The sequence below is a fragment of the Lasiosphaeria miniovina genome, assembly GCF_030549165.1.
Source record: "Lasiosphaeria miniovina strain SMH2392-1A chromosome Unknown B0T26scaffold_5, whole genome shotgun sequence".
Lineage (NCBI taxonomy): Eukaryota > Fungi > Ascomycota > Sordariomycetes > Sordariales > Lasiosphaeriaceae > Lasiosphaeria > Lasiosphaeria miniovina.
In genome coordinates, this window is record NW_026848224.1 from 4,810,163 (window position 1) to 4,837,305 (window position 27,143).

At 50.6% G+C, this 27,143-nt stretch overlaps 11 protein-coding genes across 11 annotated transcripts; 7 read left to right on the forward strand and 4 right to left on the reverse strand.

Moving 5' to 3' along the window:
* Positions 1-810: 810 nt before the first annotated feature.
* B0T26DRAFT_678120 (uncharacterized protein) lies at positions 811-1,196 on the forward strand (the record flags this gene model as incomplete). Its single annotated transcript, XM_060440180.1, has 2 exons — positions 811-857; positions 929-1,196. The coding sequence occupies 2 exons, from the start codon at positions 811-813 to the stop codon at positions 1,194-1,196; spliced, it is 315 nt and encodes a 104-aa protein (XP_060295159.1).
* Positions 1,197-2,127: 931 nt separating this feature from the next.
* Positions 2,128-6,389, reverse strand: B0T26DRAFT_742339 (armadillo-type protein; the record flags this gene model as incomplete). Its single annotated transcript, XM_060444093.1, has 9 exons — positions 2,128-2,897; positions 2,957-3,558; positions 3,615-3,757; positions 3,810-4,068; positions 4,140-4,243; positions 4,300-4,524; positions 4,575-4,640; positions 4,699-4,820; positions 4,871-6,389. The coding sequence occupies 9 exons, from the start codon at positions 6,387-6,389 to the stop codon at positions 2,128-2,130; spliced, it is 3,810 nt and encodes a 1,269-aa protein (XP_060295160.1).
* Positions 6,390-7,263: 874 nt separating this feature from the next.
* On the reverse strand, positions 7,264-8,614 carry B0T26DRAFT_650682 (uncharacterized protein; the record flags this gene model as incomplete). The annotated part of the gene is made up of 2 exons (XM_060438203.1): positions 7,264-8,268; positions 8,351-8,614. 2 exons carry the CDS (start codon positions 8,612-8,614, stop codon positions 7,264-7,266), a joined length of 1,269 nt encoding a protein of 422 aa, XP_060295161.1.
* A 447-nt stretch (positions 8,615-9,061) lies between these two features.
* Positions 9,062-10,114, forward strand: B0T26DRAFT_649950 (uncharacterized protein; the record flags this gene model as incomplete). Its single annotated transcript, XM_060438136.1, has 4 exons — positions 9,062-9,086; positions 9,154-9,870; positions 9,943-10,001; positions 10,055-10,114. The coding sequence occupies 4 exons, from the start codon at positions 9,062-9,064 to the stop codon at positions 10,112-10,114; spliced, it is 861 nt and encodes a 286-aa protein (XP_060295162.1).
* A 706-nt stretch (positions 10,115-10,820) lies between these two features.
* On the reverse strand, positions 10,821-11,483 carry B0T26DRAFT_742342 (acyl-CoA N-acyltransferase; the record flags this gene model as incomplete). Its single annotated transcript, XM_060444094.1, has 2 exons — positions 10,821-11,213; positions 11,301-11,483. 2 exons carry the CDS (start codon positions 11,481-11,483, stop codon positions 10,821-10,823), a joined length of 576 nt encoding a protein of 191 aa, XP_060295163.1.
* Positions 11,484-12,276: 793 nt separating this feature from the next.
* On the forward strand, positions 12,277-12,926 carry B0T26DRAFT_375900 (uncharacterized protein). The gene is made up of 2 exons (XM_060434686.1): positions 12,277-12,834; positions 12,892-12,926. Exon 1 carries the CDS (start codon positions 12,513-12,515, stop codon positions 12,819-12,821), a length of 309 nt encoding a protein of 102 aa, XP_060295164.1. The 5' UTR covers positions 12,277-12,512; the 3' UTR covers positions 12,822-12,834; positions 12,892-12,926.
* Positions 12,927-12,928: 2 nt separating this feature from the next.
* B0T26DRAFT_718637 (Lecithin:cholesterol/phospholipid:diacylglycerol acyltransferase) lies at positions 12,929-14,606 on the forward strand. The gene has a single exon (XM_060442389.1). The coding sequence runs from the start codon at positions 12,985-12,987 to the stop codon at positions 14,449-14,451; it is 1,467 nt and encodes a 488-aa protein (XP_060295165.1). The 5' UTR covers positions 12,929-12,984; the 3' UTR covers positions 14,452-14,606.
* Positions 14,607-15,243: 637 nt separating this feature from the next.
* On the forward strand, positions 15,244-17,318 carry B0T26DRAFT_833587 (uncharacterized protein; the record flags this gene model as incomplete). Its single annotated transcript, XM_060447496.1, has 3 exons — positions 15,244-15,313; positions 15,400-15,932; positions 15,988-17,318. The coding sequence occupies 3 exons, from the start codon at positions 15,244-15,246 to the stop codon at positions 16,930-16,932; spliced, it is 1,548 nt and encodes a 515-aa protein (XP_060295166.1). The 3' UTR covers positions 16,933-17,318.
* A 563-nt stretch (positions 17,319-17,881) lies between these two features.
* Positions 17,882-18,603, forward strand: B0T26DRAFT_678126 (uncharacterized protein; the record flags this gene model as incomplete). Its single annotated transcript, XM_060440181.1, has 3 exons — positions 17,882-18,019; positions 18,153-18,461; positions 18,589-18,603. 3 exons carry the CDS (start codon positions 17,882-17,884, stop codon positions 18,601-18,603), a joined length of 462 nt encoding a protein of 153 aa, XP_060295167.1.
* Positions 18,604-18,927: 324 nt separating this feature from the next.
* B0T26DRAFT_742346 (oligomeric complex COG6-domain-containing protein) lies at positions 18,928-24,869 on the reverse strand (the record flags this gene model as incomplete). Its single annotated transcript, XM_060444095.1, has 8 exons — positions 18,928-19,148; positions 19,218-20,669; positions 20,715-21,055; positions 21,089-21,366; positions 21,461-21,539; positions 22,480-22,604; positions 22,684-24,477; positions 24,561-24,869. 8 exons carry the CDS (start codon positions 24,867-24,869, stop codon positions 18,928-18,930), a joined length of 4,599 nt encoding a protein of 1,532 aa, XP_060295168.1.
* A 340-nt stretch (positions 24,870-25,209) lies between these two features.
* B0T26DRAFT_742347 (uncharacterized protein) lies at positions 25,210-26,659 on the forward strand (the record flags this gene model as incomplete). The annotated part of the gene is made up of 5 exons (XM_060444096.1): positions 25,210-25,232; positions 25,548-25,632; positions 25,669-25,696; positions 25,743-26,044; positions 26,123-26,659. 5 exons carry the CDS (start codon positions 25,210-25,212, stop codon positions 26,657-26,659), a joined length of 975 nt encoding a protein of 324 aa, XP_060295169.1.
* Between the last annotated feature and the right edge of the window lie 484 nt (positions 26,660-27,143).

Consider the following 27,143-nt stretch of genomic DNA (forward strand, 5'->3'; position numbering starts at 1 on the left):
GCTTGATCCGCACCAATTTTCACGGATGCCCCCAATGTCGTCACCGCCTGGACAGTAAGAAATTCGGGGCTTGGGTCGAGGATGGCGAAGATGCGGAAGTTGTTTTAGAACACTGTGGCAAGAGTCGCCGAATGCGCCCAGGATGGTTTGTGGATGGCACTCGAACTTGGACCATTGGGGCCTAGCTGGCTGGGAGTGGCAGGCTCCGTCTGAGCGGTTGTCCAGACAGAGGACTCGCACGTGACTGTGCGCACGGACTAGCGTAAAGCACAGTACGTTACCTTACATAAGGTACATTACCTAAGGTAGTTTACGAGGTACTTTCACCTTGGTAATCGCGGGATTTCGTTGGTCTAATAAAGGATGACGACCTACCTAGGTAGTACGAATAACAGGTTTAGGTTGTATTCCGTAGTGCCGATTAGAGCGCCCCACTCACATGTTTAGTCAACGTAAAAGGCCCCAGGGCAAGGAGGCCTCAAAGTGGGGAAGAACTTTGAGCGCATACAAGCTATGTAAAGGTCGCAGCACATTATCATTTTTGTCGCATTCTCAAGTCGGTTTAGAGTTCTTATCCCGAGGTTTCCATGACCCGTTTCTAATGATTTAGTTTGCGTGTTTTCATCGAACCCCCCTGCGCGCGCATCATCTTCTAATTACGAGGTTGGTGGAACGAGTGGTTTGCCTCCCTGTCTCAAGACTAGCGCCTTTTCCCAAGCCGACGACAACCAAATCTTGGGAGCCGCAATCACGGAAATTTTCACGCTCAATCGAACATTTGGGTCACTTCTGGTCTTGCTAGGCGCTAATATGGCTTGGAGACGGGAAAAAGTTGATGCCCCGCGATCAATCATCAGGTCTGTTGCCCCTTTCCCAGGCTTCTTTCTTTGTGTCGGTGACGCGGATACTGACAGGAGCATCTTTCCAGTCATATCCTCCCCCTTGCCATCACGCTCCTATTTCTAGCATTGTTCGGCTGGGTCAGCTATCAGATCTACCAGTCCGTGATGCAAATTAAGGCGCAAGCCAAGAAGCAGATGGGAGACAGGAATGTGGTCTTCACCAAAGACGGAGTGCGCGTGGGTGTCCAGCACGTCGAGGACGAAGATTACCTTGACGCAACACAAAGCTGGTTTGTCAAGGCTTGGAACCTGGGCTCCAATCCCGAGGTTGAAAAGCACAGAAAGAACAGATGAAAGAGAGATATGGATGAGCAGGATTTTCAGGCTGTCTTTGGCGGTTCATTCAAGCCAGGAAGAGAAATTGATGGCACCCAAATACCTACGATCAAGGTAGTCCGCCCTCTCATCGTGGCGGACAGATTCGATCCGGAGCGTTATATGCCTTGCAAACGGTAGGCGCATCCGGCCAGTGACCTTATTAGTTTTGGTGCATATTACCACTACTGACAGTTACTCGAGCCTCGCACGAGAAAACATGACCGTATCGTAGGCAGGCCTTTTATTAGGCTTCAATCGACCACCAGGCGTTTCTGGGTCCCATGTTTTATCACGAATATAGTTACACTATAGACTACATTGTTCTACTCTTTGCTCGTTAGAGATATTGAGCAAGAATAACAGTACGTATGGAAACTGAGTGCCCTGACTATCTGAACGGCGTTGTCAGCATGAGAACCACAACAAACTCGCTTCCAGATTCGGTGTTGTTTCCTTATCCGGGCGACGTGTCTAAATCTGCTAGATTCGCCTTTAGTGAGACTAGGGCGCTGGGGCGCTGAGAGGGGGCGGCTAGTTGTGAAAAACATAGCCCTTGAAAATGCTCAGCATTAGCACAGTTGCTAGTGACATGTACATACAGCATCTGACCCAATAAATTGATGGGCCGCCTCTTCTATTCCTACATAGATGTAATAAGACGCTTGCCCTGCAAACTCCAGGTTTCGACGACACCAGAACTAGGAGGCAGCATTTTAGGATGGCAGGAATACCGCTAACAATCAGCCATGACAGCTACGACCTGAGGTACGTAGATATACCCACAATTAAGCATTGTCCTGTACATAGAACACAGCGTATTGATGGCGGAATCTCCCACCACTGCTTGCGGTTATCGATACCAGGTCGGGCTTGCGCTTCGAAACCATGATAGACAGCACGCACCCAATTAGCCAGCTTCGTTAAACATATTAGCTACCCCCTCAAGATCTGGACTCTTATTGCGAGCAGCAGATACGCCGGCATCAGCGGTTCCATCAGACGGGGCCGGATTGTTCGTCATGAACTCTTGGGCCATCTTGCTCCGTGAAGACTTTCTTCCAGACCGCGAGCTAGGCTTGACGTCTAGGTTCTTATTGATCTTGCCCATCTCTGAGATGCTGACACCCTTCAGATCCTTCAGAAGGTCCAAGACAATTGCCCGTTGCTGTCGAGGGTGCAGGCTGGACCGACATAACTGATTTATCGCCTGATCCACGTCACCAGGCCTCATATTAGGCAGCGAAGTGAGTATATTTCGAGGTGTGGCCGAGACGAGGGAATACTCCGTAAGGATTGCAGCGATCAGAGACCCCAGCTCTTTCTGGGATTCAACGAAGTAGGGGTCGTGCAGCGAAGAAATTGCGGCCTTCAGAACATCGGTTGAGATGAATTCGCGGATCTCGCTAGCATTCCCTTCGGGAATCAGAAAGCCGTCTTCGGGAAGCGCGCCAATTTCTGATTCCCTTTGGGATTTTGTGGGTTCATGATTGAATTCAGGGACGATTGACCGGAAGACCCGCAGCACCACGCCGCAGCACCTACCATCATGCATGCGAATTGCGTGGCTACAGAAGGTCAAGAGCGGTCCGATAATGGATGCGTTCATCAAGCAAAATCTTCGCAGCGAGGGGTACTTCGCGCCCTCGCCAGTTTTGCTTGAGGCATCCGACAGGGGTACTTGGAAATATGTTAGTTTGCAAGTACAGACACGAGACAAAGAGCGATTTAGCACTTACATGGCCTCGCTGGATCGAGAAAGTCAGCCACCATAATCACAGCTGAGTATGTGAGCTGGCGTAATATGCTCTCAGCCTTCATCTCCTCGGTCAGTTCCTCGGCGACTGCTCGTACTTCCTCTTGCTGTCCTAGCTTCTCCCATTCGGAGCTGATCTTAGCATCCATTTGTTGGAAGCATGTGGCTAGGATGGGCGGCAAAAAGTGTTCCCTCAGCCCCACTGGACAGTGATCAACTAGATATCTCACTAAGTTGAGGAGATTGATGATCTGATGTGTCGACAGGCTGAAAGAGTCTCGAAACAAGGCATTGGCCAGAGGCCCCGGCAGCTCGACAAACCCGTAAAACTGCAAATCCAGCCGGCTCATGCAGTATACGATAGCGTAGCAGGTTTCGCGTACGAACCGAACCGATCCACGTATGGTAGAGGCAAGACCTTCGAGGGTGTTCTTTTTGTCGAGTACTCTGGCATAGAAGTCATCCTTGCTGCCTTCAGATATACCGGCCTGCCAGAAGCGATCGGTCAAAACTCTGCCTACCACGGACCGCATTTCCACTGGAAGCAAGTTCCAGTTCTTTGGGTCATGGCATGCATGCGCGTAGCTATCCAGAAGTTAGCAAAGAAATATTCTCGAGTCGGTACCTATACGATAACATGCCTCAGGAATTTGAGCAGCTCGGGTAGAATAAGGGAAAACCCGTCCTGCCACAATGCGCAAGAAGCAAGGTACGGGGGTGAGTTCTTTTCCAGCTTTTCTACCGAATATGTCAAGAAAGACTTGGTTAGGCGCAACGGCAGCAACTAAGCACTGGTTAGCACACTTGAGGCTTAGATAGTTTAAGTGACCACATACCGACTGCCTTTGCTCCATCTCATTTTGTAGTGCCAAACCTTCCGCATCCAAATCGGTCGAACCCCAATCGTTGATTTCGTGGATGCGTCGATCGGCAAGGTACTTTTGCACCTTGTCTAGCCCAACAAGCTCGCAGAAGCCTTGATAGGAATTCAAGGCTTGTTTGAGAGATTCGACTTTCCACTGGTTTTTGACAGGATCGATGAAGGTTGCCAGGCGCGTCATCCTGATCCCCTGATCAATGCTAGTAGCTCGATGACTAAGACCCAGTAAGCGTTTTTTTATCAAAATCCCAACCCCCTTTCCAAAATCGCCGCATGGTAGACTTACATGATGATGAAGAGAAAACTTTGATAGGCGACTTGACGTTTCTCATCCAGAGTACCTGACGCAATCATCTCATTCACCTTCTCTTCGAGTCGGTCGTAGACCCCCTGTGCATAATTGTCAGCCCTAATATCCCCAATAGCAATAGTAGACAGATCCTCACCAAGAGGTGATTGGGCATTTTTGAAGCGAGCCTCTGCAGTTCAACCATGCTCTCTGTTTGTAGTTCTCGAATGGCGTCGTTGAAAAGCCGGTGGTCAGGCTGTAGCGCCGGCCAGGTCATGAGAATGTGCTCAAGAACTCTAAGCATGAAGGCGGCATTCGTATCTAGGGCTGTGGTTGAAAAGGCCACAAGGAGCTGGAGGAGCCGTTTCCGGATCATTGGGTCCTTGAAAGACGTTAGTAGACTGACTGGCTGTTGTGAAACGCTTAACATACCTCAAAGTTGATCTCCAAGAGCTGATTGCACCATTTTTGGAAGAACACCTCAATTGCCTCCGCTTTCTGCTTCTGTACCGTGTTAAAATTGAACAAGCAGCACCGAGCGTGATAAGTTACTTACATCCTCGGGATCCTGGGTATGAGTCGACCTCCACTTAATATAGCCCTTGAGCGCCGCTTCTATAACTGTAGCGTGGGTGTCGACTTTTAGCACAGCCATGGAGTTCTTTGAATAGTTCGCGGCTGTAAAGCGTTAGTAGATCAATCAATGTCCCGATAGAATACCAACTCACCGTCAAGACAAGGCTGCCCGTCATATAGCGTCTGCAACGCGTTTTCGGCCCGATCGAGGATATGAGAGAACGACTCGGACAGCTTGAGCTGGACAATGCTTTCGATGATTTGAGTGCTATACCGCCGGTAATTACCAAGAAATGCATGACGCTCGGGTATGGTATCTGTGTCTTCGACAAGGAGAAGGTATGTCGGATCTTCATTGTCTTCTGGAAGGTTCTCAAAACGTATCAAGCGAGTGCTACACAGTTCCAAAAGAGTAACGACAAGCGGAGTGTTGGCAGCCGCCGGTCCCAGGGCCTTGTGATTCAGAAGTCGTGTCCAGGTAACCAACACGGGGATTGACACGACAAGACTCTGACTTTGTACCACGAACATCAACAGCTCCAAGAACCCTTGAGCGTTGGTCTGGGGCGGTATTGCGGCGAACTTGCGGTCTAGGTAGTTCCCAAGGCAGGACAGCATTTCAGAAAACTTTTTGGCGAATTGGTACTTGTCATCGTCGATGTCTTGGGCATCAACGGCTGACCACTCAAAGAGCCGCCGACAGAGATCCACGAGATCATTGCTGTACATTGGTACAACAAGATCAACAAACTCATTGGTAGTGAAGTTTGACCGGGAGTAGAGAGAATGAAGTGCCTCCAAAGCAGCCTTTCGGATTGGTACGTTGAGTACTGCAAGACAACTGCATATGACGGCGCGACAACCCGCGGCGTGTATCGCGTTTGGAATTGCCCAGGGCAGGACAGAGTTGAGAACTGCGAGAGCCCGCACCGAACACGCGCCAACATCCTCGTTTTGCTCGAGATCCCTACTGAGACATTCGCTGACCAGTCGTGTTACTCTGCCGATCCAGCCCTCCTCTCCAAAGCGTACTTTCGGTTTGGGCTGCCGGTTTGGATAAGACTCGACAAGTACAGCTGCAGATGTGAAGATCTCAACGCAGGCCTTGCTCAGTTCCCCTAGTCGCATAGCAACCACCGAGTCCTCCCCGTTGAAGATTTCGTCGGAGAGTATCTCGAGAATTTGGAGGACGAACTCTTTGTGGACCGGGGAGTTTGGCACTTCCCAAAGCCGCACCAACAGTTCATCCATATCCATCCAGTCATCGGCCCAGCACCGTTTGGATATTTCCACCCAGAGCTGGGCAATCTTGCTCCTCAAATACGATGGATCCTCCCTGGAAACGTTCTCGGACAGCTCCAGGACCCAGGATCGAATACATTGCCGTTCTTGTTCACCATATTCTGCCCACTTGTGTTTCACAGAATGCTCAAGAATCGATAGGCCGTAGTGGCGTACGATGGGCGACTGAGCCTTGTTGGAGGCAAGGGCGAAGCCGTGGGACGGTGCTTCGGATAGTGTCTTGATATGCTCGAGAAAATGCTGGGCGTCTTGCCGAGACAGGTTGGTCGAGTGCGGACTGTGCACAATTCCGAGGGCATTATGGATTCTCCCGAGAACCTCCTCGCCACCGACGCCGGCAGCCGCGACGCCAGCTACTCCGTTTCGCATGATGCTAGACATGCCGGGGGATCAGAAAAGACTGGACTGCCGCAATTGTCAGGCGGCCGAGTTGGGCGGGTGTGGTTGAGGGCGAAAAACACGGTAGCCACCAGAATGAATTCAATAGTGAACCATATGTTCAGGTGTTGGTGAGCACGCAGCTGACGACGGGCGAAAGAAGCTGGTATTTCTCTTTACTACTTGGCGGTGAAGGGGCAACCAAGAAACCGATTTGCCGGCTAACTTCGGAAAATGCAGCTTGTTCAGCAAAAAGAAAGTTCGCCGAGAGTCGGTCCTGTTTTAAGGCGCGATTAATTGTCAGGGCTGGTCGTCGGGTATCATTGGGATGTTTCTGGACGAAATCCAAAGCAGTCATTCAAATTACCCACTCTGGTACTAAGGCAGCTGAAGAATGTCAGGCGCGCCCAGGCGCGACAACTTTCAAATGCTCCTCCTAGCTTGTGTGGGTACGCGCGGGGTTCTGGATGGTCCGTGCAAGCTGGGGCTCTTTGGTGTTGTGTTGGTGGGGCTGGCACCAAATTGCGTCACTGGTCTGAAGAAAATAAATTTCCAGGTAGGTTGCTTCGTATTCCGATACCTTTCTACCTTACCCAGGTATCGCGTACCTGCAGTCCAAACGCCCGGCTCTGGGATTGAATATTATGGATTCGTACTATACAGCTAACGCCTCCCTCAGCCGTAAGGTATGCTGGGCCCTTCGTATCTTTGGGTACCCCACGAACAAACACTCGAGGGTTGGACTTTACAATAAGGACCATCATTTTCCACAATGCCTTCCCGATCATGCAGTTTTATCATGAGTTTCCCCAGTAATGAGTTTCTTCTTCTTTCATTGTGCGTGCCGCGGACATGATTTATCGCCTCAAGTCATCCGGCACTCCCAAAGGCACATCAGTTTGTCATAGAAGCTAGTTGATACAACAAACAACCTATCCTTCCAGCCTGGCTGGAAGTCGCTTGCATAGTTCATGCTCTGATGCTCTTCAAATCTACCAACCGTGACGAACTCATACTCGCTACTAGGAGTTCTGAGGAGCTCGACAACCCGTACGCCAGCATGCATACAGGAGACAAGGATCCTGACTCGCCATGAATAACCGTGACTTGCATCCTCGTCCACGTCGATGAGCTTTAATCGCCACACGCCTCCCCCTAGCCTACTCTCGACTAGACACTTGGGCCTTGGAGAATCGTATGCGGCTTCGGTAGAGGTAATCGAGAAGAGCCTAATATACTCGTCGTAGCTTCCCGTGACAACCAGCCCTGGGCTGCTCACCTCAATAGTAGGTGGCAGAGGCAGAATCGCAGTGACTCCAGCCTCATGTCCCCTCACCATAGTGGCAGGGAGTAGGTCATCTGACATGCCAGACGATGTATCGTATGTGCATGTCCGGAACCGCAGAGCCGAGTCGTCTCCGCCGGAAAGCACAGTAAAGACGGTCCCGGATTCCCGGGGCTTCTCTGCAGGGTCAAGGTATGGTCTAATTGCTACGCACCAACTCTCAAGAGTATGGGTAATGACCGGGTCGGAGTGCAACTTCCAGTTTCCATCGAAGGATCCAAGGTTGACTAGGTACACATGGCCGGTCGACGTCGTTATACCAACCAACTCAGCTTTTGTTGGATGCCAGCAAAAGGAAAGAAACAGAACCTCGGAAACACGCGTTGGCGGTTCCTTGGCTCCAGACAGAGTCGAGATATCCATGGTCTTGAGGTGCTTCAGAGGCTGCGTCTGGGCTTCGCCTGGCGATAACCTGAACACTGCGAGAGTCGCGGTGCTCGAGACTGCCCCGCAGATGTCATGTTTCCCGGCATTGGGGTTAAAGTGCAGGTCCAGGATGGCCGATGGCTGTGGCTTAGACTGGACCTCAATTCTTGTCACAGATCATCAGCCTTGAGTTCGGAGAGCAGAGCATGGACAGTTTGGATGGTGTAATATGAAAATGAACCCACAAGTCCTGGGTATCCGAGACCCTAAACACTATGATACTTCCATCACGGCTTTGTGCTTTTGCTGGCTCTGCGGGCAGGGGGTCCTCATCTTCTACACCCGCGTCGTCGTGTATAATAGCGTCATCATCCGTTTGAAGGCTGTATGTCCCAACCAAAAAGAAAGATGGGAAGGCTGGGCAAAACTCCACGCAGCTAGGTTGCAAGTCCAATACCCGCGACGCTTTGGACGAGACCAGCTCATCTGAGCCGCCTGTTCTCATTTTCTTGCAGTCTAGGTGAATTTCTTGACTGTGTTATTGGACAAAGTGGATGGGAAATGCGGTTTGGGGTTGTTGAAATTTGCTTTTTTTTCTACCGGCTAGCAAAACGAAGGTCAAGCAGGATTGGCCAATCCTAGAACCAACCAATCTGGCTGCCGTCTAAACAACACCGGAAATACACATGCATATCTCTAGCGGTTGGCCAGGCAAGACCTGCCCCTCTGTGATAATTATGAACTAGAATTTTCTATCTCTTGACCGCCATTTAATCGGCCGATCCTCTGTCTTATGGCCGGCGAATGTCCTCGTTCATCTAGTATAGCACACAACCAAGCTCCCGAAACTCATGCACGCCAAAAAGAACCCGGAAAGGCAAGAGAAAGAGAGAAAAAAAATCGCGTCCGCGCGTGAAGCGTACAGAAAGGGCGTCTACTATGAGCGTCAACGATGGATTCAGATTCGGACTTCTATGGTCCTCCCTCCTACCGCTGCCTCCCTCCGAGAACTCAGCATAGGCTAATCTCTCTGACCAAGAATAGGCGACGAAGAGACCATCTCAAGGTTAAAGGCACGCGTTGACGATTTCAACGCTGAGACTTGGTGGAAGAGTCATAATGATGTTACTTCCCACGCATTTCGTGAAGATTTTGAGAAACAGCCCGGAAAGGGGCACTTGCACAACAAATTCGAGGGCAGAATCGGTGCCTGGCAGTTGAACGAAAGTATAGACAGTTTTCTTGCTCGGCTGCCCCCGGCAACCACCAACAGGACTCCGGGCTTTGATTGGATATGGGTCGCGAATCCCTTCATTCCCGGCGAAAGCAGCGGAGCTGTCGCCGCGTTCAAGCAGGGCGGGGAGGAAAGACTCCGCATGCTATCCAAGTTTATCGCCATGAGCAATGCGAGTGGGAAAACACCTTTTGTTGCGAAGAGAGGGATCTCCAAGGAACGTGAAGAGACCGTCCAAGACCTTCGTGATCTTGCGATTGCTTGCAATGTGCTGAGCGGCAAGTGGATGCTTTTCCCTGAACCCGGAAATGTCAATGAAGTATGGGGCAAGGTTGCTCGAGCGACAGCAAATAACGAACTCGGTACCGCGGCCAAAGTCGAAACACGAGTCGAATCTGAGAAGGAGAGACTTATCTGCATATACACCAGAGACTTCAGGGACAAAGGCGATATCGCCCGTGTACTGAATCGGATGAGAGAGCTGGAATTCGTGAGACCAAGTGGGAAGCAGATATATTATAAGTGTGGTTAGTTCTTCACATCCGCCAACTGCAAACCTTACGAAATTTTTTTTTTAAAAAGAAAACTATGTCCTTTAGATGCCTGGACAGAAATTGGGATTTATGGAGGAAACGAATGGGATATCCCGGCGTCGATGGTAAGGAGCCAAGTTCCACAACATACCGCATGGCTGGAACTAACCTCGATCAGTATTCCTCGAATGAGGTATTCCTATATATCAAGGACAACTTTGTCTTGCGACGCATGTAGTGTCAATGGTCCCCTTAACGAACGACACGGGAGGATACTATATGGCTTATCTATTATACCATTCAGTCGATGGCCGAAATCTCCACCTAGTGATTTCACACCGAATAGCCATTGATTTCTATACCCTGCCGGGAGCTCCTTTTCGGTGCGGGGGTGTCGAGATAGTGCTTGAACAAAGTCCTGGTATTTATGAGCTCTCTATGGAGTACTTGGTCCATGAATTGGGTTTATTAAGAGCGCTTCGAAATATCGATGAGACAATGGGCATTTTCCGTGTGATATTCACTTTGAGCGCCTAAGTCCCAGATAGCTCTGCTTAGAGGGAGGAAGGAGTTTGTTGCTTTTTTATCCACGGCCAAACCGTTCTCACGAGGCTGACCAATCCTGGCCACCTTCAAGTATAAGCTGCTTAGGTTGTGTCGAAGGGTCCTCAAGGCAGCCGTCGCCAATTTCCCCCTCGTGGCTCAAGTAGTACTGGGCCGAGTGGCTTTGGTATTATTTATCACTTATGGCTAAGACCGTGGTCCTGTAACGATGGTCGTGGAGTTCAGGACGAGACCGAATACTGGGTCTTGCAAAATCTGCCTAGAACGCAGAGCAATGTGTCCGTAACCAGGCATGGAGGAAGACACCGCCGGGGCTAGCCTGATCATGGAACATAGCCCTTTTCTTGGTAAGTAGGTAGGTAGTTACCTGTTGTATTTATCTACTTTGGCACTAGGTCTGCGTCATCGAGAGAGAAGTCGACAGCGGCGTCAGGGTCTATTGCCTTCAGAAGCAAGGCCAACCGGTAGGCACTGTTTCCATTAAGGTAGTACCGATGCAGCTTCTTGGACCGTAAAAAGCCCAGACGTTCGTAAAGCCTCATTGCTGGGATATTTGTTTCCTCGGTCTCTAGGACGACCTCGTCGGCACTCCTTTCGGCCATGGCATCAATAGCCTTCTTGACAAGCGCAGTAGCAACGCCATGCCCACGATGCGTAGCCGACACGGCAAGCATGGCAATGTAGCCACGGAGGGTCGGAGGCGAATGCGAGACGTGTGGTTCAAGCTTGCATATAATTACACCAACAAGCGACGAATCGAGGGGATTAAGTGCCTGCAAAGGGAAGATGAGGTTGGGTCAGTCTAGCTGAAGACTCGGCAACCTTGTAGGCAAGCGACACAAGCAGTCGAAGACACGCACCATAAAGCACAGATGCCCCCATTGGTATAAAAAATAGCGGTAGACATATATGCTATACGGCTCGCTCAAATCCTTAGAGATAAGCGCGCGAATGGCCGGTAGGTACTGTGTCTCCAGCGAGTGTTCGTATTGAATGTATTTCAGTTCGCCAGGGAGCCCAGCCTGACGAGGAGCGTCTTCCATGGTTTTCTGATCTCGCGGGAGGGCTGCCACAGGCGAGGGTGGGTATGCACCGTACAAGGCAGGATGTAGTGTCAATGGTGCAGATTATTAAGTCACAGTTGCTCCTTGGAAGTGGACACGGTCGTTCTAACAAATAAACAAGAGGAGCACCTCCAAAGTCAAAGGAGTTGAGCTTGGAGAGATCAGCTGCTGACGACGTAGAAGGTACACTCCGTACTAGCTAACTGAATTGACCCCGCATTCATAGGTACCTACTAGTACAGAGTACGGATTAACAGCCTTCAGTTTTCTCGGGCTCTCACATGCAAGTAATAAGGCGGATTCGGAGTCAGGAGGGGATACCTACATAAGTTAATTATTACAAAGTTTTATGTATTGTACATGCATATCTGACCTACGGATAACTAAGCTACATAGGTACTTACGTATCCAAGGAGTGAGGTCTGTATGTAATGTATTGTACGTTTCTTATCCCACGATGTTTCCAGCTTGAAGTTCGCAGTTAAAGGTACGTCAAGACCCCTGCTCTCAAGTGTTTGAACTAAGGTAGGTTCTGCGTAAACAGCAGCACAGTTCTGAATAAGGTACGTAAAGTAGTGTGACACGACAATAGAATAAGCCGAGTTCCACAGAGGCGAAGCGCGAGCAAGCAATCGCCAACCGCTGCAGGGTCCGTCTCAGATTTGGAGTGGCCATCGTGATGCGGGCGGTAATATACTGTGCATGTATTGACCAGGGTAAGGAACGCTAATAATTACCATACTGAAACACGGAAAAACTCTCAAAGTAACAACGAACTTGCTAGCGACCCAACGCCGTCAAGATCTCTAGCACCCAATCCCGTCTATATTGAAGGAAAGTAAAACTTCCAATATAGTCTCATGGCAAGCTAGCTTGTACTAGTGGACGGGAGTCTCGCAGCAGAACCGGCGTGTGCCTTCGTTCGACACAGTTGGCCGCTTGTCGCGTTGGCATTTCATTCAACCAGGGCCATAAGCCGTCTCGATCGACAGACAGCGTACATTCACCATGGACAGCACCCTCCGCCGCCGTCCAGTCAGAAATGATTCTTCAGAGTCGCCGACGCCCAGGGCCGAGAGTCCTGTCAAAGATGGCGAGAAGGTCAGGGTAGTCCACCATCGGCCAAAAGCGCGGAAACGGAGGACCACGGCGATTTTCCTGCTAGGCAGTCTATTTGGCATCATAGCTGCTGGTTTTTTTGCCAAGAGCAATGACTTGATTGGATTCCCGGAAATTGGGGAGCTGAGCATGGACAGCCTGTTCGACGTTCTTCCGGCTGGCTTGGTGAAGGACATGCGGGATCTCGTCGTACGTTAGCATGCACACGATGGCACGCCCTGACCTCGCTCACCTTTACGATCTTTCCGCTGATGCTGCATAACCTCAGAATGGCGAACGCGATTTTCTTGACAGTTATGACGCCTTCTCGGTTGGTCTCAAGGTCCGCTCCGAGGGTCTCTCCGCACACAACCCCATCATCATGATCCCGGGGGTGATCTCTACCGGACTCGAGTCTTGGGGAACCTCGAACATATCTCGGCCCTACTTTCGAAAGCGTTTATGGGGCAGTTGGAGCATGATGAGGGCCCTGGTTATGGAGAAAGAGGTCTGGAAGAAACACATCATGCTGAACAAGAGAACGGGCTTGGATCCTCCAGACATTAAACTGCGTGCTGCACAGGGGTTCGATGCTACCGATTTCTTCATTACGGGATACTGGATTTGGAACAAGATTCTAGAGAACCTGGCATCCCTAGGGTACGACTCGACCAATTCCTTCACTGCGGCGTATGACTGGCGGCTGTCGTATCCAAACCTTGAAACGAGGGACCATTATTTCACCAGGTTGAAATGCTACATTGAGATGTCGGTACACGTCGAAAATAAGAAGGTTGTTCTCACATCTCACAGTATGGGCGGCCAAGTAGTTTTCTACTTTCTTCACTGGGTCGCGTCCGATCAGGGCGGCAAAGGCGGCGATGATTGGGTCGAAAAACATATCGATTCTTGGATTAATGTTAGCGGATGCTTGCTTGGCGCAGTCAAGGATGTCGCAGCCATCCTCTCCGGCGAGATGCGCGATACCGCACAGCTAAACGCATTCGCTGTCTACGGGCTTGAGAAGTTTCTTAGCAAGGATGAGCGTGCCGAAATCTTTCGTGCGATGCCTGGGATCTCATCAATGCTTCCAATTGGCGGAAGTGCTATTTGGGGCGATCTTGACTCGGCCCCGGACGACCAGCCCGGCCAAGAGCATAGCTTCGGGTCGTTCCTGAATTTCCGAATCGGCCAGAATTGGACGACCCCTGATAAGAACTTTACGGTGGATGAAGCCATGAAGTATTTGCTTGAGACCACTGACGACTGGTATCGGGACCAGATCCTGGGTAGCTATTCTCATGGTGTCGCCCACACGAGAGCCGACGTTGAGGCCAACGAAGCCGACCCGAGGAAGTGGATAAATCCTCTGGAGACTCGACTTCCGCTCGCACCCAGTCTCAAGATATATTGCTTTTATGGCGTGGGAAAGCCGACAGAAAGAGCATATTTCTACCGCTCTCCAGAACCCGGCTCAATAACTAACTTAAATATGACGATAGACACGGGCTTGACGCAGGGCGAGGTTGACCACGGCGTTATTATGGGGGAGGGTGACGGAACGGTCAACTTAATGAGCACTGGATACATGTGCAACCGTGGATGGAATATTAAGAGATACAATCCTGCAGGTGTCAAGGTGACCGTTGTTGAGATGCCACACGAACCCGAGCGCTTCAATCCAAGAGGAGGGCCCAAGACGGCTGACCATGTCGACATTCTGGGGAGGCAAAATTTGAACGAGTTCATCCTTAGGATCGCCGCTGGCAAAGGCGACACCATTGGAAACTACATTGTCAGCAACATTGTCGAGTACTCGGAGAAGGCGAAGGTGTATGATGACGAGTGAAACTATACAGGATACAAGGAAGGCCATGGGTTCTTTTAATAATACGACAATAGACGGGGGAGGCGTTATGGGTTGTTGGGTTGGATTTATAGGTTGGCAGTGGCTTGTTAGACTCGATCGTAAAAAAATATATTTACCTGCAGTTCATGCCGACCTCTCGAATATCCAAGCTGTAGACTCCTTAAAAATGCGCCGAAAACACAACAGTGCCTAAAACTACCGGTACATATACACGTATCGACCCATTTGATCATGGAGAAAAAAAAAAGGAGAAAGTAAGGAATATCTTTACCTTCCAAGCTGAATGGTCACAGATGCCATTTTCCTGCGGGTAGAGCCGCCCTGGACTATTGCAGCTGGAATTCAAATCCGATCTGTAATTCTCGAGACACATATGGGATACAATCAGAACCCACGTCGGAAGATTCCGATCTGACCATAGGCTCAATGTGGCAGGTTTGGCCCGTGCATGCGAAACTCAATCCAAACAAAGACTGGGAAGCGTCTCGGCAGCAAAAGCCGAATATGTACGGAGTATTGAGGGGAGGTTACCCCGCTATCCCGTCATCCCGCTAGGTATCCCCACTGTCCCGCTCACTGTCCCGCTCTCCGATGCAGGCGCGTTACAGTTTGCATGGATACTTTCCCTGGATGAGGAGGACCTCCACCAACTTCCAAAAGAACATCGAGCCAATTTCGACAACGATTTGGCGTGCCTAAGGCTGGTTACGAACCCCGTTCTCGTGATGCCCAGTCCCTCGACTAAGCTATTGGCGCTGTTCGCTTAAGAACATGGCGGACCTCGAGGTCATTGATTGGTCTGCCGAGAACGAACAGCAATTTTGGAATGGTGAGTCTGGTGGTTCTCTTGCAGCCCGAGCACTCTCGGGTGGTCTTTTCTCTTGCTTCGAGACGGGACATTGCTGATGTCAATTGATCGTTTTCCAGCTTTGAACGAGATCCTATCCGGACCCTGCACGACTTACGAGGCACTCGACAATGCCTTGCGCTCCTGGCTCCACCTCGTTGCCCAAGGCCGCGATCAATACCTTAGCAGTGAAGACGATATCGCAAGTTGTTCCCAAAAGCTTCTAGATAGTGCAATCTTCAATGCCAACAAGGATTACGTGCGGACGCAAATCATATACAGTCTACTGCAGGAGGACGAGTACGGGCCTCTCCATGGCATTGCCAACTTTCTGCTTCTCGATGGCCGCACCGAGGAATCGACGTTTCGGTGCATGGTCTGCGAAGGCTGCTTTTCCCGGTTGCTCGATCTCATCAAGGGTTGTGGAGAATGTGACCACCGCCTGCATCGTCTTCTCTTGGAGCTAATGTACGAGATGTCTCGCATTGAGCGCTTGCGCCCCGAAGACCTGATGCAGGTTGACGACGGGTTCGTCACGTATTTGTTCCAGCTCATTGAGGCTCTATCTGACGATGTGAACGACCCGTATCATTATCCCGTCATCCGGGTTCTGGTAGGTTGGCCCCGACCCTGGGTTTCTTGGATGCGCATCTAACAAGCACAACTAGCTAGTTTTAAACGAGCAGTACATGGTTGCATCGACATCAGTAGCGGTCGATCCCACATCGCCTTCATCCCCGATGACGAACAGGGTCGTAAAGGTCCTAAGCGTTCACGGCCCCTCGTTCCGCACCTTTGGCGAGAACATTATTCTACTTTTAAATCGAGAGACGGAGACTTCCCTTCAGCTTCTTATCCTCAAGCTGCTCTATCTCTTATTTACGACATCGGCGACCTACGAGTACTTCTACACAAACGACTTGCGAGTTCTTCTTGATGTCATTATTCGTAACCTGCTCGACTTGCCCGGGGAGATGAATGTCCTCAGGCATACGTACTTGAGAGTCCTTGCCCCACTGCTTGCCCACACGCAGCTCGGCCAACCGCCCCATTACAAACGAGATCAGATTCTCAGCCTTCTTGACATTCTGCGCGGCTCGGGAAATGCGCACTTCATGCCCCCTGAGCCGACAACCCTTCGCTTAGTGGAGCGAGTCGCGAAAATCGCCTGGCTTCTTGATAACGACAGGTTTGAGGAGACTCCGAGTCCTGTTCTTTTCGGCAGTCTTTCTCTGTCGCAGAGCGCGAGTGGCGTCAGTCTCATTGCACAAGTCTCCGAGAAACCAGGGATTATGACACCAAGTCTCAAGTCGGATCTAGCGCAGGAGTCCAGAGACAGGCGCGAGCACGAGGGAGGTCACGGTGTTGGAAAGCAGGCGAAAAGTCTGAGGCCTCATAGATCTCTTCCAGAGGTGCCTGGACACAGTCACGGCATACCGATGACCCAGTCACCAAATGTAACACGGGTTCATATTCACGGAAGCGGTCAAAAGAAGCTACCACCGAAACTCCCACCTCCTAGAAGGCGGACGAAGCTCAAGACGCCCAATGCTGGAGAATCTTTGGACACGAACGAAACGCTGCCAGCATCCGGTTCGACCACTGCCTCTTGACTGCAGACTCGAGACGAAGATGATAGGCTATACTAATTCGTTTCTGGTGGGTTACGACAAGAAATGCCTATTACCGGACAGGACCGGCTTTCACGTATGATTGGATCGCAAGTCTTGGTATTTGCTGAGGATCATGATAACGACGGGCTCTGAAAACATTCAATATTAATAGGTATGGAACGACGAGGCATAGCAAGGCGTTCGTTTTGTGGTTTTTTTCTCCCTTTGAATTTTAATATCCACCAGCCGTTTGTTCTTAATATCTAAAGAGATTTTACTTAAATGGACCTAATAGCGATTATTGGCTTTTGCTCCTTGTATTAGACAAGGTAAGGAAGCGGATGAGATAAAATATATCCCGAGTTACTCTAGGTATTTAACAGTACGAACTGTAGATGCCTAGCCTAGTAATTCTAAAACGTAAACTATACCTAGGCAGGTATCTAGAAATAGAAAATTGTTTGTATTGCTTCTCTGCGTATTGTGGATATAGGCAGTATCAAGATACAAGTACGAATACTTGTAGGTAAGGTATTTACCATATACGTAAGGTACCGAAGGCACTTTGCAGGTACTGACCAAATGCAACATTGGTGGAGCTCATGCCACAGCTACACGAGCTTTATCCGTGGACCCACTTCCCCACTTCAGAGCCGCAGACTGATGTACAGCTGGGGTTGCACCCAGGCCAAAATTTCGACAGCCTCACTTCAAGGTCCTCGGTGCCTTATCCATATCAGCTCGAGTTTTTTTCCAAACCTCCCCCCAACGACGAGAAGAAAGAGTTGGCAAGACCGCCAGCTCACAAAGTACCCACCGGCATACCCCGATATCAATACAGTTTCGCCCCCATTGTGGTAGCAGCGACTTTTCTTTCTTGGCGTTCGCGAATTAGTTGCCGTTTATCGATCTCGACCTTTTCGCAGAAGGTCGCGCGCTCGTTCTAGCAATGGCGACCTCCACTGCCATCACAGCCTTTACGAAATCGTTTCGGGAACTTCATGGCGTTGTAGTATCGGCTGGGCTTATGGACAGGACGGTCAAGGTCACGGTCGGCGGTCAGAAATGGAACAACTTTCTCAAAAAGGTGCGTTATGGTTAGAGGGATGTGAAAGAGAAGTGACTGCGGGACTCCCAGGGAAATGTTTCTGTGCGTGTAGCAATAAAGGGAGATGCTGGTAGTGGTATCAGAGTTGGCTACTAATTGGGGTGTCGCGTAGTTCTTCAAAGCTCCCCAGACGCACCTCGTCCACGATCCCAACAACTCGCTCAGGACCGGAGACGTGGTGGCCATCACGCCTGGTTGGCGAACCTCAAAGAACAAGCGCCACGTGGTTAAGCACATCATTGCGCCGGCCGGCGTACCGATTGAGGAACGCCCCGCGGTGCCCACAGAGCAGGATAGATGGGCTTCTGAGGCGGCGTGGAGAGAGGCGAAGGATAAGAGGCGAGCTCTGCGAAAGCAGCTAGAAATACTTGATTTAAAGCTTGCGAATGCTGCAAGCGTTGCGAAGCGGTTACAAAAGGAGGTACGAGGGAAAATTCCCCCCCGGGAGGTTGACTGAGAATGGAAGCAAGAATCTTTCCGAGCCATTGTTCTCTATCCCGGGATATGTCTGGCATGTAATATCTGGGGATGCATTACTGCGTATATAGTCTTGTAACATTTGATCCGCACTGTTACCGCATTTTGAGGCTCGCGGATGGGGTGGGTGTTGCTTTGCATTGCTTGGGGATGAGGCGTAGTCACGGCTAATCCGACCCCCTTGTACGCGAAGAAAGAACCGAAATAATGATGAAGACTTCGCAATGTAGCTTAGGTATCTACGCACCTACCCGGACCTAGGATCCTGCGTCTTGAGTATGTGGAGACGGGGCTGGGTAAAGTGTGAGACATCAGATTGCTGGTAGATGCCATACTACTCTGGTGCGAACCTCACTATTGCAAATGCTGTACATTCGGAAATAACGGTAAGGTATGCTAGTCTTCCCTGCCTATCCTCCCCGTTCTCCAAATTCCTTAGCCCAATCCTCATATTCTTGGAGTCCCGTCTTGCTCACACTGGGCCGAATTGTTACCAGACTAGCAACAAAGTCTGAGAGTTCAATTGGGCGTATTTCGTCCATTGTCATATGTAGTAGTGCTTCGCCGAGAGATCGAAGGGGGCCCATGGCTGCGTCTTTGGCGAGAGCTGTAATATCGGAGCCAGAAAATCCTGTTTAGTGGTTAGTTAAGATTCGGCGCAAGGTATGCACCAGACTTGATCGGTTGAGCGGCGACATACCATCAGTTAGGCCAACAAGAACTTCTATATCGGCGTCAGTGAGAGTATGGTTCTGTTGCTCGAGCAGCGTCTTGAGCTGTACCGCTCGTGTCTTTGATTCTGGTAAAGGTATATACTGGCGCCTCACAAAGCGCCTCCTCGCAGCCTCATCGATGGCCCAGGGAAGATTTGTCGCAGCAAGGACAAGCACCCGACTGGCATCGTCGCGATCTTTGTCCCTGTCCACCACCTCTCTTCCCGCGGCTGCTCGCTGTAAGTCACTCCACTGAATAAGGAACTCGGTCTTGATCCTTCTTGTAGCCTCGTGCTCTCCGGAGCCGGATCGTTGCGACAGCAACGAGTCTATCTCGTCCACGAAGATAATGCTTGGGGCGAGAACCTTGGCCAGGGAAAAGAGTGCCCGGACGAGCTTCTCTGACTCGCCCAAGTACTTACTAGTGAGGCTGCTAGCAGATATTGAGAAGAAGGTCGACTTAGATTCGGTGGCAACAGCTCTTGCTAACATGGTCTTGCCCGTCCCAGGAGGTCCGAACAGGAGCATTCCCCTTGCAGGTTCTCGCAGTCCCATGAATAGGTCGGGACGGAGAAATGGATAGACAACGTTTTCCCGCAGGGCGTTTTTCGCTACATCAAGTCCGGCAATGTCACTCCAATGTACTTCGTCGCCCCGGACTACAATCTCGTTCAGTATTTGTTTGGCGGCATGTTCATCAACCCCAGGAGGAACCTTCTTGAGAGTTGCCGTCTTCTTTTTCTTCCACGAGCTTGCAAATTTACTATCCTCATCCTCAATATAGTCGATGGGCGACTGTATCTGTGGGTTCGCTATGAGGGAGTCTTCCCTGTGCAGCATCCTCCGCATGTGCTGTTCTGGTCCTGCGCGACTTTCAGATAAGGAGTCATCACCACTCGACGACGATAAACGCTGCCCCGCTTGGCTTCTGCGATGTCTAGCTCCTGTCGGCTGCGTTTCAGGCTTTCTGGTTTGTCGATTACGCACTGGTTTGTTTATGCTTGCCGAGAATGCTGGGCTTCCTGGGACTGTTGGATGGCGAAGTGAGAATGAGGACTCTGAGGCGTGTTTGCTTCCTGATAATCTTTCTCCCACGTTTCTCGAGTATTCCACTTTTGTGTCTGGCCCCTTCCTTGGAGAGCCTGTCCGCGACCTCTCGGATGAAGCATTTTCCTGCTCTATAGCACGCCCCCCTTCTGGCATTGGACGCCCCGCGTTTTCACGTATAGCCATCAAATTTATTGCATTCGACGCTGCACTAATAGAAAGAGGCGAAGGGCGAGGGTATGAATATTCGTCAGAGTAACGAATGGGGGACTGAGTCGGACTCGATCTTTCATCTAGTGGGTTTCCTGGACTCCAGGCCTTGGGGGGAACAAGCCTCCTTGAATGGGTGTCCCACTGTCTCTCCGGCAACTCAAAACTTTGACGTGATTTTTCTGATGGGGTTTCGGGGTTGGATAAAGGTTGCGAAACTGTCTGACTGCTGGCCAAACCCTCATCCGCCTTCCCACGGCGACCAAGTGTAGACCATGCTAAAATCGCAGCCTTGTTGGCACCAGGGCCATCTGCTGGCTTCGGTACTGGGCGCCGTGAAGTTGACTTCAGGGATTTGTCTCCAAGACGGGTTGTCCGCAGGGTTGTGCGCATCGTATGCCTCTCTGGGCTGGGCGGCCGGGAAGATCTCCCTTCTGTGGGTGGGGGCATTATGGGTTGAGATTCAATCAGTGCAAGAGATGGCGACTCCGTGTTTACCGCATATGCCGCGTAGTCCTCACTAAGAAATCCTTGTTCGGAAGAAGTTCTGGTAGGCATCGAGGGCCGACTCGGAAGAACCGGTCGAGAGAGCTCGGCGTACGTTACAGCGGGGATCGTTCCGCTCCCAATTCCAGAAGATTTTCCCCGTGTTCCGCCCGACGACAACTGGTCGCGGGATGTTTCCTGCCGAGATAGGCGAAGAGCTTCAAGAAGATCGATCCTTTCTTTACACTGCAACTCCAGCTGCCTTAGGCTCTCGATGAGAGCTTTCTCCGTCTCCGACCGAGGCGTGTAGTTAGGGAAGGCCCTGTTCGAGTGGTGATCGTAGATTTGGTCAAGTGCCAGTTTCCAGCATCGCATAGCTTCGTCCTCGTTTCCCTATGCCCTCCGAATCAGCAAAAGTACGATTTGCAGCTAAGTCAAGCAATAATGCAATTACCAGCGATGGGGAGACAACTTATTAGGTACCTACCTGGCTTTCATAGTAGACAGCAGTTGAGCATGTCAGGTAGCTCTCATCGTAGGTCTTCTGCAAAATTGGAGCGGCGCTTCTATTGCGTAGCATGATGTGGTCAAGGTTTAGTTGGTCTCACCAACATGAATCACCGCCCAGTAGATGACCTGATATGAATGAGTAGCGAAGAAGACTTGAGCGGTTGTCTATACCTATCGAGGTCATGGGCTCAGGACATCGCTGCTGGTTTGGAAACGAAGATAATGGGCTCAGAACGGTGAGTAACTGAGGTAGTCACTGCCTTGTCGGGTTGCGATCCATAGGAACGCCGTTGTTATTCGGGCGCTCTTTCCAAGGGTGGGGTAGTGATGGCGGACCCTAACCTGTATGAATAAGTGTACAGCCTTTCCTATGTATGTATGTACAGTACAAAGGTGGAGACCATTTCCAGAGGTAGGTTGCATACGTGGAACGGATACCTCCGTAGTACTGTTTGCGAATTACAGTCCATCCTACTTTTTACATTTGGTTAAAGAATTGTATTGCTATTCTCCCGAATATTTCAGCACACGGTACGTTGGGGATTCTGTGCTTAACTTCCACTTCCTATATCAAGTTTCATTATCTGAACTTCGTAGCTGGCTGGAAATTTTCTATCTGCATGCTATCTTTGCTAAACAATGACGCTGCAAACCAGGGGATCTAGGTAAGGTATTCGTCCCGTACAATAAGGTGTGTACAGTACAGTACGGATACGATAGGCCGGATTGCACCCGCTAGGTACCTAGGTATGCACTCCTCACTACAGTGGAGCTGGAAGTGACGTCGTTGTACGTCCCAAGTGCCGAAGGTTCTGTGGAAGGAATTCTGGATTAGACCTACGGTACCTTACCTGCCTACCGTAGCTAACTCCGCCCAGAAGTACATACAGTACGTACCACTTTGTACTGACATTAAAGGTTCGAGTTTGTTCCTTATCTGGACTTAGCACACATAGGTTGGAAAGTTAAAAGAATGAAGACACGAGAAACTCTTACGGCCACACGGCCACAATCAATAAATAGTTGATATTGGCGTTCATGATTGTAGTAGTGTAGAAGTGCACGTTTTGTCGTGGCGATACATAAAAAAAGCCTGGGTTTCCATGACTAGCCGCTAGATCCTAATTTCTTGTTTCTAGGCCTTCGTACGCAGGAGTCGTTTTAGGGTATGTTTCGGGGCCGGTTTTACGACAGCAAAACTCGTATTTCCCCTATTGTCCTCGGAAACAGAGCCCGGAGACTCTGGACTTCTGGTATTCCTTCAACAGCATTTCTCCGTTCTGACATCTCGTCTGCCAGCGTCAGCATTTCTTCAACATGCTCAAAGTCGACACAGAACCTCTTAGCTGCGTCCTCAGTTATATCCCTGGCCAATTTAGTGTCCTGGAGCAGTCTCAAATTTTCAACCGCGTCCATTAAGGCCGATGGCAAGAAGTCGTCAAGCATCTGGCTTGCTTGCACCAGTTCCGAGGCTTGTATGGCCTCAAGTGACGACACCTTTTCCACATCCTCGTCTTTCTCCTCCAGCGCCCCCAGTGATTCTATCAGTGATTCAAGGCCAGACTCGACTCGGAGGAAAGCGTATTGGCTCTCCACCAGTCTTGCTCGTTCCTTTGTAATCTTTTCTTGCAGCTGTGCCGTGCTCATTTGCATGAAGCTGAACTTGGACAGTGTGTTGAGAGAAGCTATGAAGCAATTGACGAGGAAGACGGAATTCGATGGTGCGCCAGCGGCCTGGGCCATTCTGATGCACCTGGATAAAAAAGGGTCGAACGCCTCGGCCATCACTGGCTCAAAATCTGCTTCCCGATCGCCAGGCGAGGCAAAAGAGGTTTCGTAGGTTTTAATGATGGCCAAGAGTTGCTCCAGTGCATCAATGAGGAATTCTGGAGGGCCCAGGTCCGGTGGGGTGTGATGGAACTCGCCCTGTAGTGTGGCAATATGGTCTCGAGCCAGTGAACGGAACTGTCGGAGTGCCTCAGACTCAAGTAGCCCCAGGAACTCGACAAGACTGGAGCCAGGGCTTAATAATCGACTAAAGGTTCCCTTGTAGAAGCTGAGGAGGTTTGCGAGTTTAAACGCCAGAATCGTATCCTCGTTCGTCTGTATGACCTGCTCGACTCGCTGACGCATTAAGCGGACTGCACCAGACATATCTCGGTCAACTAGCTCATTCAAAGCCGACACGGCATCGAAACTGCCAGGCCCCTCGCCATCTTGGGCAATCAAACGCCAGACTTCGTTCTCGCGTCCGGCCTGGATGCCCTTGGCAATCTCATCCCCATCAGAGATGAACAGTACCTCGAGGGCCTCCTTCTCACCAACGGTGGCTGAGTGGACCCAGGCAAGCATATCGCCAACGTATCTCAGGGGGTCGTGGGCTGCGAGTTCGATGGGCTTCACATACACGCGCTGGGCACCAGATGCGGAGCCACCAGTCAGGGCTGCGTGGAATGAGTCGGACAAGACATGCTCTCGCGCGTCAGCCAAGAAGTCCAAGCAATTCTGAAAGAGAGTCGGCCTCTCGGCCAATACGCGGAGGGCGCGTCGGATAGACGACCCTATTTGTGGATTCTCGAGGTTTAACGTCTTGAGCTCTCTCTGAACCCACTTGTACACCTTCTGGAATCCCAAGCTGAGATTCTTTGAAGCTTGTTCCATGATCTCCAGTCCAAGGGTCTGGTTTCCAAAGCCAAGAAGTACCTCGCAATCTTTGCTAATTTTCTTGGCCTTGGAAAGCACGGTAAAGAAGAGCTCGTCGACAGGCTCCGACGTAAGCGTTAGGGCGGCGATTTCATTCCCCGACAGTACAAAATTTGCGTTAAAAGCCTTCAGTAGTGCCTGCTTCTTATCGATCTGACTTCTTTGGGCCATGACCAAAGATCCCTCACTCAGAGCGGATGTGGTTGCCTTGTGGGCAGCCCCAATTTGCGTCTTGGTCTCTTGGAAGTTCTCGTTGAGCCTGCTAATGGTATGGCCTATACGCCGGAGTTGCTATGGAGCTTATCAGCTCACCAAGCCGTCACTTGTAGCATATGCATGGAGGAGCACACAAGGAAGGGGAGAGAACTCCATACCTCAGCGACCTTGGCAAACTCATTGATGACTTCGCCGTTGCTATCAATGACCTTCCTCTGTAGGTCTAGTCGTAACCGTCTGCGCGACTCCGCTGTATTATTTACGCCTCGGTCGTCTAACAGCGTAAGCGCCTCGCGAAATTCTGTATCTGCATATGATGCTGAGAGAACGCTGGTAACCTTTGATGATAACGGAATTGTTCCTCTAAGCGACTGTTGCATTTGAGGCGCTTGATGCAGGAGAGGGCTGAAGCTGTCACGCGCCTGCAGGGAAAGTGGCCTTTCCAGCGCAGCTTCGTGTGAGGCCATCTTGGGTAATCTTGCGTGGGATTTTATGTGACCATATTATGCCTGCGTCTGGGGGTTTGGGCAGCCGCCTTTCGTCGATTACTCGGCTGGGCTAGGGGCTTGGATGCTTCTTTTCATCGGTAGCACATTGGGAGCTGGAAAGTCATCTAGATACTCGAAGGGGCAATAGGGACCAGCAGAAATATGCGGGTTGATAGGGGAGGGGATGTGGCTTGTTCGCTGCTGAGCGGTAACCTAACTTGATAAAAGTTTCTGGGGAACGTGGGACGGGAGGACGTGGGTATCTTGGCTCGCCGCTTAGGCCCATATCAGTGCCCGCCATTGAGCCTACTGCCGCCCAATGTGGTCTTCCCTTGATGGAATGTAATTACTTTAAATTCGTTACGTGCAATAGTAGCGCCTAGACTATGACATTACATTAATCCACAACGCCAATCAACCGCGCTTGCACCCTGCCAAGAATTCTTTACCTCGCATCCTCGGAATCAGCGCGTTCCAAGATAACCACAACAGCCCCGCCCCTCCAGGCCCAGCGCCGGCCCCCTAGGCCGGTTCTCGAATTGCCCTCTCGAGACGATACCCGCTTTCACCATCCCGGTTATAGCAATGACAGCCACTCCTAACTCTCCCTCGCGTCGATACTACAACATTGATTTCTACCTACGGCGTACATCATAGAACAGCCCTGCTAGCATGCCAGATTATCGCTGGGAATGCCTTCGCCAACAGCTATTTGTCTCTCGATAAGGCGGGTCAACAGCAAGTCTAGGTGTTACTTGATGGCATATTGACAGACGAGGAGTACTACTTCATCGTTCAAGGCTCAGGTAAAAACTCCCTCCTCCCTTTAAGCCGCTTTTGCTAACCTCTCAGTGCTTTATCCTATCGTCCCTAGCTTTCAAGATTGGGAGTTCCTCCACGGCCGCATCCCCGATTGGTGGCCTTCTACCAACGCCGACCTTATTACCACCTTGACCTGCGGTATTACCAACGCTGGGTATGCCGTCGAAGAAGCCTATCTTGTGCCAAAGGAGGAGAAACGTTGGTATCAGGAGAATGTAATGCGAACCTATGGGACGGGTGATATCAACAACCAAGGCAATCTTCTTCCCATGAGGAAGGATTTACACTACTACCCGTTTAACGCCCGGTGGTTTATTATTATTCCAAAGGTTGTTACCATCGATTCTTCCCTTCAGCCCTCCCTTCAGTAAGTTACGCATATCATTTCAGCGTCTATAGCGGAATTATAGCCTACATGTCACAATACCCTCGTCGAGTCCCTCCATTTTAAGTCTCGCGCTTACCTTTTTGCCCGTTTCGCTTGGGCTATCCTTTTCCGGGCCAACCTCTTCGTCATCGCAGGCCAAGATCGTCAAATCATCCAAGTCTCTAGAGATAAATCTAGCAATGTAGAGTACAAGACAAAGTATTGTACTGGGGAAGATCTTGAGAACGCATACGGCGGTGGAGGATCAAAAACGGCAACCCCGCTACATCCGAGGAAGAACAGGTCCGGACAAGGCAGTGCAAAAGAAAGCGAAGACAGCTTTACAGAGTCATCTGGGGACAGCGATACTAATATGGACGACATGGACTGGAGAGAAAGGGGAAGACATAGAAGACAGGAGTCCTCAGAGGAGACTGCCCCTGATATCATACCACGACAGAAGTCATCGGAGGAAACCGCCCCCAATACCAAGGTACACCTGGAACCAGCTCTCGAGGTGGAGCTCAGGACAGCTTTACGCCAGATCATACCGCAGCAGGGTGTAGCCTCGGAAGACTAGGCAGGGATAATACAGAGGTGCTACGACTGAAGTAGATCATTACAGCAGGATAATATAGTAATAACCTATGTTAATCCCTATGCTAATCCCTGTGATAATTGGATGTTGCAGAAATTCAGGGTATCTAAAAGCGGCAGCCCAGACCGCGGCACATGTTTTCTCCCTGGAATATAGGCAGAATGCAAGAGAAACAAGGACGAAAAGTCCTGCAAGCCATGTTCAGGAGACAAGATATGAGAGAGAGACAGAGGCCAGGTGGCGCCCGATGTTGTTCTGTACGACATTCGAAGAAGCACGACGATACCCGTGACGAGTCAGGCCAGTTCTCCGGAGACAACATGTCGGCCTCGGTATAGCATCCTGAGAATGGCAACGTGCCCACGCGCTATTGGCGGGGCGCCTCGAAAACATTTAACATGGCCAACAAGCGCCTACCTTCCGCATGGGACAGCGAAAGAATGACCAGAGAGACATGGAGGCGCGT

Bases quoted from the DNA above. Each gene is read 5' to 3' on its own strand.
- B0T26DRAFT_375900 (XM_060434686.1), top strand. From the start codon at position 12,513: ATGGACAGCACCCTCCGCCGCCGTCCAGTCAGAAATGATTCTTCAGAG.
- B0T26DRAFT_718637 (XM_060442389.1), top strand. From the start codon at position 12,985: ATGATCCCGGGGGTGATCTCTACCGGACTCGAGTCTTGGGGAACCTCG.